The 9,552-nt window shown below is 38.0% G+C and overlaps 1 protein-coding gene across 1 annotated transcript in view; it reads left to right on the top strand.

The window, feature by feature from the left end:
* Positions 1-651: 651 nt before the first annotated feature.
* Positions 652-9,552, top strand: part of REN (renin) — a 10,553-nt gene continuing 1,652 nt past the window's right edge. The window contains exons 1-8 of the mRNA XM_032217328.1: positions 652-722; positions 2,390-2,546; positions 2,690-2,813; positions 5,820-5,938; positions 6,639-6,835; positions 7,618-7,740; positions 8,417-8,561; positions 9,008-9,106. Of these exons, the coding sequence (XP_032073219.1) occupies positions 652-722; positions 2,390-2,546; positions 2,690-2,813; positions 5,820-5,938; positions 6,639-6,835; positions 7,618-7,740; positions 8,417-8,561; positions 9,008-9,106 (1,035 nt within the window). The remainder of the gene's footprint in view (positions 723-2,389; positions 2,547-2,689; positions 2,814-5,819; positions 5,939-6,638; positions 6,836-7,617; positions 7,741-8,416; positions 8,562-9,007; positions 9,107-9,552) is intronic.

Here is a 9,552-nt window from a genome sequence, read left to right as displayed (position 1 = left end):
TAGAAAACAGGAGACTGTGGGTTCTAGTCCAGCCTTAGGCATGAAAGGTAGTTAGGTGAGTTTGGACTAGTCCTTTTACTAGGTGAGCTGGACTGAGAGAACAAGGAAAGAGTATTAGGTATGTTTGCTACCTTGAGTTACTTATAAAGGAATAAGGAAGGATAAACATCAAATCAAATAAATAAATAAGCCTCCATAAAAACAAGTATAATAGGATATGTATTTATAATTATAGTTTGTAGCAAGGTTTTATTTTTTTCCAAGAATGTTACATTAACAGGGCAAGACTGACCTACTATGGACATATTTTAAAATTTAAGGGGCGTAAGTAAGTTCGCACTTTGTCTCACTGGGTCTCGCATATTGAGCTAATAGTGCACATAAATAAGAGATGGAGTGGTCACAAATATTAATGTGCTGCCCAAACTGACCTTTACCAGGAAACAAGGTCAAAGTTAGTACCTCAAAGATGACCTCCCTCTGCCAACTGGCAAGATTTATTACTGCTTTCTTACCAATCAAAACTCAGCAGAAAATTAAAAATTGGACATGTTCAGCTATAAAAGCCTACTAGAACGAACTTCCTTTTTTACACAAGATAAGAAAAAAGGAGCTCGGAAAAACAGCATCCATACCAAAACCAACAGAATGATGCTGCGGAGTTGGGAGCTTGTTCTGCTTATCTCTTGTTTTTTATGTTCTTCTAGTGATGCCTTCCAAAGGTAAGACTATTTCTTTTTTTAGTATATCACCTAGTAATTGACCAGTGCAACAAGCAGATAATAACACATCAACAATATGATGCAAAAAGCAAATGAAATATTCTTTCAAAACAGAAAAGCTTAAAACTACTGCATTGCCAATTCACGGCAAGTATCTACTGCCATCTGGAGCAACATGTTGGTATATATCAAACCAAACCAGCTTCAGGCTGCGTGTCAAGCTAGTTGCAAGAAAGTTGGTTTACTTATCAAGGTAGCCACAACTATACATCCCATTAATCTGACTGTGGGGAGGAGAGTGGAGAGGTTACAGCAGTATTTATTAAGCAGATTAGAAATGTTTAATTGGTGAGAAGGCTATTGTAGAAAAGCAGGCAAAAGAGAGAAAGCAGGATTTCATCTCGGTTACAGCAACATTCCACAGCCAAAACCTTGATAGGCATATATGTCTTTCTATTCATTTGCTCTACTCACCTTTGGAATAGATTTTGTCAAGCAGCTCTATCTACCTCTCTGCTTTTCAAATCTTAGCAACAACTGCTTTGGGAATGCAGTTGGAGTTCACCAAGCCGTGAATTAAATTAGGGCTACTTTAGACAGATTAATAAAAAAACCTAAACCGAATTAACTCCTCCAAAAGCTCAGTAGTAGCTCAGAATCTAGACATACAGAAAATAGATTTTTCCAGATATTGGTACCTTTCTCCCCACTGTCTCTCTGCAAAAAAAAAAAAAAAAAAAACCACATCAAGGTGGGTAGAGACCAGGGAGGGAAAGAAGAAAATATATTTTGATAACTGGGAGCTCTTAAGTGCTGAGTACACCCAGTGGTTTTATCATAGATTCAGTCACTGTGCTCTAAAGAGGGTTGTAGTTATTCAGTGCAGGAAAATGTTGAGGTTCTCTATTTTTTGCCATTTCTCTCTACTAGGAAGTGTCCCCTCAAAAAAGAAGTTTGGGTAGAATTTCTGGGTCCTGGAAAGATATATTGTTGAAAATGAGAGGTCCTTGAGGCTCTCTGAGCTTGGTTATTTTCTTGCAGAATGCAGATGTTTCATTACTCAAACTAACACCATCAGTGTTGCATGAGTACAGCATGAGCACTGATGATGTTACCTAGTTTAGGTAATGAAATGTCTGGAAGAAAACCACCAAGCTCAGCAAGTACCAAGGACCTCTCATTTCAACCCTGAGCTACAAATATTCTCCTTTATATGTATTCTTGAAAATGCTAAATGTTTCATTCCTTCCACCCTTATGTTTTGGTTCACATCTACCTTCCTCTGTTTTGTCCAAGTATACTTTTTTATGCTTCTGGTATCATAGAAAGGATATTCTATTTTTTCATTCCTCAACACCATGATCCGGTGGATGTTCTGAAAATTGAATGTTTTGGATTCAGTCTCCCAAAAGGGCTTCAAAAGTAGCATTCACCTACATACTATTCTTTATAGCATTGTATGTTTGCCACCAGGTAGCATTCTAAAATAGAGCTTTGTCACTTCCAAATTATGTATTAAAACACATCATCATATGCCAAACACTTTTTCTATTAGTCACACTAGTAACTTGGCAATTGTGTTTGTTGACCTCCACATATATCGCAGATGTGACTATATCTGGTATACCTTCCAGTTTTACCATGGTCTCTCTTTTTTTACCTGTCAGAATTTCACTCAAAAAAATGCCCTCAATCCGAGAAACACTGCAAGGGCTGGGCATTAAAGTGGCAGACATCCTTCCTTCTTTGAAGCACCATATCTACTACCTTGGTGAAGAGCTTCATAACAAAACAGCACCTACTATTCTAACAAACTTCTTGGATGTAAGTGTGTCCTATGTTCTTAAAGAAAGCAGTCAGCAAATAAAAACTACTCCAACATTTTATACAGATATTGATGGAATGAATTATGATTTTCCCTTCTAACAAAAATGTTATTCTGCTCTTTGTTATGATGTGCCTTTCAGTTGCAGTATTATGGTGAAATAAGTATTGGAACACCATCCCAGATCTTCAAGGTTGTCTTTGACACAGGATCAGCTAATTTTTGGGTGCCATCCCATCAATGCCCCCCATTGTACAGTGCCTGTGGTAAGTTTTGGCAACATGTAACAACCGCATATGAAGATTTCTACCCTGACATGTTTTCCCATTATGCATATGGAACAATGTTATACAGCTGGTATTTTTATTCCTGTCATAGTACACTGATATCTAAAATAGATTTTTCTTATCATTTACATATAAGATACTTGGGCAATTACCAGCTTGCAGCCATGAGTGACAGTGTATGATAAATTAATGATAGATTATGAATAAGTATCCTGATATTTTAATGTATTAATAATAGAAAAATAATTTCAAAGATAGTACTGCATATTACATATGATTTTGGATGTTAATATTAATATAGAAAAAATGAGTACTAAATCATTAACATAATTAAATTCACAATATATAGTACTTTTATGCTTGATGTCTCCTCCTGTTTTGTCCACAACTATAACCTGGTTAGGAGGTTGGCTGAGAGACAGATTGGCTCAATCTGACTTTCAGGTTCAAAACAGGACTACCACCTCCCTGCCCCTTAACCACTACACTTAATTATATTGCAAACAATATAGTATGTTAGACAACTCAGAGCACTGAATTTGAAGAAAGAATATTACATTTAGCTTGAATAAAATATTCCCTAAGAAATCAAGTCAGCTGGCCATTGATTAATCTACCCAGCTAGTTAAAAGGGGAGAGATTTTGTCTTCCCCTCCTTTCCCATTGGTTTGTTCATCTTTGTTTTCCATATACTTCCATGGGAAATAAAACTTGGTTTTGAAGATCTGTCTAGAGCAGGGGTGTCAAACTCAATTTCCCTGAGGGCTGTATCAGTGTTGTGTTTGACAGGAGATGGGGGGTGGCCAGCTATAAGTCACTCATGTCAGGGGTACCTGTGGTGGCCCGAGAGCTCTGCCAGTGAAAATGGGCTGTTTCCAGGGTGGCCCTGTGGGTCAGATCTCAGCACCCCGTGGTACTGGATCTGGCCCCCGGGCCTTGAGTTTGACACCCCTGGTCTAGAGAATTGCTCTCCTCAGTACAGCAAAGCAATCACTGTGGAGCTTCTGCGATGGGTCAAGGGAAGTTTGGTTCCCATGGAAATACCTTGTGTGAAGAGTGAGACTCTATTTCTCCATCACTGGGGCTTTTCCATACAGCTCCAATAATGCATTTCCTTCTGTCCTTGAAAATACATTTTCAGAAAACCAATGTCTCCAGGGCCTACTTTTAGTATATCTCAGAAGAGGCTAGTAAGTACAGCTACAGTTAGCTTCTGCTGCTGCTATTGAAATCCATACCAAGCCTTTCCAGGAAACCACTGAACTTTTTTCAGGTGTGTTAGAGAAAACAATCCTTTTTAGTTTCACATTGTGAATGATGTTAAAAACTTACAGCTCTCCTGCCCCATTATAAACTAGAGCAGCAACTCCTCAAACTCCTCCTAACCCTCTGCCCCTTTTTTCTTATTCACTAATTTCCCTTCTCTTACTTCTAATTACCCCTTTCTGCCAGATTTGTCCTCCTTACAACAGTGGAGTTAACAATTTGTAATGAAACCCAGCAATGTTGGTCAGTGATTTAGCCTGGGCGCCGCAAGCAAGCACAGATTCCTTGATGCTCAGGGTTCCCAATTTGCAGCCTCCATGCCTGCACTGTTTCTGCCTGCATTACATTCTAATTGCTTACAATATTTGATCTATGGCTGCAGGTGTGGTGAGCAGGAGAATCTTCCCATTACTGGTGACTTGACACAGAAACTCAGGACGGGACTGGTTAAGCTTAGTTCTGGTCTAGAAATATAAGCAAAATTCTGGATAGCCCCCCAAACGTTGGAGAGGTCTTCCATGAAGTCATAGAATTTCATAGAATAACAGAGTTGGGAGGGACCTTGGAGATCTTCTAGTCCAACCAACTGCTTGAGGGGGGATTGTATATTATTTCAGACAAATGGCTGTCCAGTCTCTTATTGAAAGCCTCCAGTAATGGAGCACCCACATCTTCTGAAGGCAAGCCATTCCATCATTGATTGCTCTCACTTTTGGAAATTTGTCCTTAGTCATAGGTTCCTTCTCTCCTTGGTTAGTTTCTATTCATTGTTTCTTGGCTTGCTTCTGGTGCTTTGATAAATAGTTTGACCCACCTTGTCTGTACTGCTATCATGTCTCCCCTAGTCCTTTTGTCAATATGTCCAAAGCAAAATAAGTTGTAAAGAAAGTTCTCAGGCAGCCAAAGCAGAAATGGCTGTAAAGACAAAGAGAGCTGCAGCTGGAATGGATTAGATAGGCTCACAGTGGGCCAGTTGGAACCCAGCCGGTCACCATTCCTACAAAGACAACACTTTCATGACGTGTGAGAATTTCCTTGTTTTCCCATGGAAAACCTCACTTTTCTACCACACTGTCTTGATGCACCTTCACTCTGCCTCAGCACTAGAATAGAATAGAATAGAATAGAATAGAATAGAATAGAATTCTTTATTGGCCAAGTGTAATTGGAGACACAAGGAATTTGTCTTTGGTGCACATGCTCTTAGTGTACATAAAAAGACAGGATACATTCATCAAGAATCATAAGGTACAACACTTATTATAGTCATAGGGTACAAATAAGCAATCAGGAAACAATCTATATCAATATAAATTGTAAGGATACAAGCAACAAAGTTACAATCATGCAGTCATAAATGGGAGGAGATGGGTGATAGGAACAATGAGAAGACTAATAGTAATAGTAATGAAGCCTTAGTGAATAGTGTTTGACAGTGGGGAGGGAATTATTTGTTTAGCAGAATGATGGCGTTCGGGAAAAAACTGTCCTGTTGTCTTGGTGTGCAGTGCTCTACAGCATCATTTTGCCTGGAGATTTATTGTTATGTGTTTATCCCTGACTAGTATTTAAATACTGTACAGTATGCCTTTCTGAAATCTGTATGATTATTATTTCTTGAACTTACCAGCTATATGAAGTTGATGATGTTCTTGATGATACCTGAACAGATTTAAACCAATTAATGTTCTATATATTAATATTCTTTCTTTCTTTCAGTCTCACACAATCGTTATGATTCCTCTGAATCAAGTACATATAAGCCAAATGGAACCGAAATTGTTTTATCATATGGCCGAGGATATATTAAGGGTTTCCTTAGCCAGGACATTGTCAGAGTAAGTGCTAATAGGATGATAAGCATTTGTGCTTCTGAAGGAAGGAAACGGAGGAAGTGCTTTCCTGCTGTCTGGCAAATGCCAGGTTATTCACAGGCTTTGAAAACTGAACCAGAGGGCTCCCAACAAGGAGAATCTCAATTGTTTGTACTATGGCACTTTAACCACATTCATCCCATTTGCACTGTCCAAGATTTGAAGGATACCAGACTTACCTTTTTCATCACTGAAATCACTGGAAGTTTTATAATAATTATTTTTTTAAAGGAACACACAGGTTGAATACAGGCAAGTGCAATATCTAAAGAGATATATGTTATATGTCTTAGAATATCCAGTTAGTTGTAGCCTCAGGCTGTAATAGAGCTGGGCCTCAAGCCATAGTAATGCAAAAGGGAGAAAATCATATAAGCAGCAATCCATTTCCATGTACTCACCTAATGCCAAGTGAACATGTATAAAAATTCAGTTTTAATAAAACATGACCCTAAAGGACAACATGACAAGCCTGTTAGTCACTTGAACAATTACTGGGATTGAAGCAAAAATGACTTAACTATACATAAAAGTATACGTGGGTGTGTATGAGGTGGGGGGAACAAAGAAGGAAGAATTAAAGAATCAAGTGTTGTTTTTATTCCCTTTGAAGAGTGCATTCAACTTGTTGTTCCACAGTTCCTTTGTGTGTGCTTTTCTCTAGGTTGCCGATATTCCTGTCATCCAACTCTTTGCAGAAGCTAGAACACTACCTAGCGATCCTTTCATGTATGCTCGGTTTGATGGAGTGCTTGGTATGGGCTACCCCAGCCAGGCCATTGATGGGGTTATCCCAGTTTTTGATAAGATAATATCTGAAAAGATCTTGTCAGAAAAGGTCTTCTCTGTCTACTATAGCAGGTAGGTTTTGTTTAGGAATATAAAACGTATACATTAAATTATTGGACCAATTCATAATTTGATTGTGCTTTGGATTCACTGTCAGAAAATGATTATTATTATTTTTTTCAGAAAAAGGGGTGTGTCCCCCTTAACTTGTTTCAAAGTTAACTAATATTTGATTCTAGAATATTGGCTAATCACCCGTGTCTGAAGCTTCTTTTAGAATTTGGATGGGGACTCACAGAGGTCTTGGCTATTGTCAGAGAATATGACTGATGTGCAATATGGAACTTTTTCAGGATTAGAGTTTAGCATAGGAGCAAGTGAAACAGAAATAACACTGATAATATTGGATATTTTGAAGTGTTTCCCCTAACTTGCCATAAAGATTCCGGTAAACATTTCACTATGTAGAAAATAGATCCAAGCAAGGAAAAGTCTAATACTGTCTATCAAGGGGAAATTTAAATCTCAAATCATGACTGGTGGAGTATTTTGCAGCAGGCATCATCTCAGTACTTGGTTCCTACCCCCATCCCCACAAATCTTTCTTTTGTATCTTTTGAAATTGTGAATCACAGGTAATTTCAATAAATTCTATCTAATTGGCAATATGACTTTTGCTCTAGGCTTGAGTATTTTTTCTGGAAATACTGATTGCCTTATAAATGCTGCCTTAAAAGCAAAATGGCTCTCCTTCATAGGTTTTTAACAACAAAACTTGCTAAACCTTGTTGTGGGCAAAAGTGAGCAAGAATAAAACTACTGTTTTGTGATATTTTTTTTCCCCTTTGGCCTAGACACTCAGAGTTGAACACTGGAGGAGAGATTATCCTGGGTGGCAGTGATCCCTCTTACTACATTGGAGACTTCCATTATGTCGACATTAGCAGAGAAGGCTACTGGCATGTTGATCTTAAGGGGTAGGTTCTGTGTAATGCCAGACTTATAAAATCAAGAACCCCAAAGGGGAAGTCATTTCAGTCAACTAAAGATATGAAACATTAATTGCATTTTGGAAATCAGCTTTTCCCAAGATGACCATCTTTTATTAGATGCTAACAATAAATTCCTCTTACAAACTTCAGGTAGTCCTCGACTTACAACAGTTCACTTAATGACCATTCAAAGTTACAATGGCACTGAAAAAGTGACTTATGACCATTTTTCACACTTACGACCATTGCAACATTCCCATGGTCACGTGATTTACATTTGGATACTTGACAGCTGACTCACATTCATGATGACTGCAGTGTCCCAGGGTCTGTGATTCCCTTTTGCAACCTTCTGACAGGCAAAGTCAATGGGGAAACCAGATTCACTTAACAACTATGTTAGTAATGTAACAACTGCAATAATTAACTTAACAAATGGGGCAAGAAAAGTGGGGTAAAACTGAACAAACTTCTGATTTAGCAACATAGATGTTGGGCTCATTTGTGGTCGTACTTTGAGGACTACCTGTATTGTGATATGGTATTCAGAGGAGTTCAAGACCTTGAATGCCAATGTTGTTTTTTTCTTCATTTTGACATGAATGAGACTTATTCTTCAAAAGTACAGGAATATCTGAATGCTCTTTTGCTTTCTCTGCAGTGTTTCTGTAGAAAATGATGTAGTGTTTTGTCATGAAGGATGCACAGCAGCTATAGACACCGGCACTTCCTTTATCAGTGGGCCAGCCAGTGCAGTATCTGTTCTGATGAAAACCATAGGCGCTACTTTGGTAGAAGAAGAAAAGGTAAAAGACATCTGAGCATAACTTTTCTAATCATGGGAAAACAGGAATCTAAAAAACAGCAATGAGCTATGAAACACATTTGATTTCCAGTCCCTTTCACGTAATGTCCATGTAATGTTTAAATTTTCAAGTGTCCAATTTTAGCACATTTCCCTTTTTGAAAAAAGAAAAAAAAACTAATTCAGTTTACTCAAAAGTGTGAAGACTAAGTAGTTTAAACTGCAAGGTTGTTTAAGAGAAATCAAGATTAAATCTGGATAAGGAGGAGAGATTCCCATTGGAATTAGAATAATTACTGTTAGGCGGTTCCCCATCCTGATATCTTCTCTATAGTGATGTATCATCAGCTGGTTAAAGCAGATGTAAGACTGTTTCCTATTACCTGTGACTTATAACATAGGAATTAAAAGCCTTTCTATACCTCTGTTTCCTTTATCCTCTCACAGTATGTCGTTGAATGTAAAAACATTCATTTGCTGCCTGACATTTCCTTCCATCTTGGAGATATGACCTACTCACTCAGCAGTTCTACCTATGTTCTCAAGGTAAGATCTGGAGCCATGATTTGCAATAAAATGAACAAATATGGGCGAGCAATAAGGTTTAGATAAAACTTGGAAAATCATAGGTCTGAGAAAATAAATGTGGGAGAGACTTTTGAGAGCTGGTGATTAAATCAAAAGTCTGACAGTGAGTAAATCAGGAAACAGTTCGTGACGGTACATTATTAGACTCCTGAATGTGAAGCAACATCATAACTAAGTAGTACGATGGACTTGCAGGGCTGGCATAATGTGTAACATGTTCACACTGGTGTAATGGGACTGGTGTTTGTTAATATGATTTATTGGGTTAGGGATTTTTTTTTTCTTTTTTGTTTTCACTGTGAGCTGTATTGTGTTGCGGGGGGTGCACTAAGGGAGCTCAACCAATCTCATCGTTCGTATGTTGTGCATTGACAATAAAGAAGCATTATTATTATTATTATACA

Source organism: Thamnophis elegans, chromosome 5, assembly GCF_009769535.1.
Source record: "Thamnophis elegans isolate rThaEle1 chromosome 5, rThaEle1.pri, whole genome shotgun sequence".
Lineage (NCBI taxonomy): Eukaryota > Metazoa > Chordata > Lepidosauria > Squamata > Colubridae > Thamnophis > Thamnophis elegans.
This window is presented reverse-complemented; position numbering and strand designations above follow the sequence as displayed.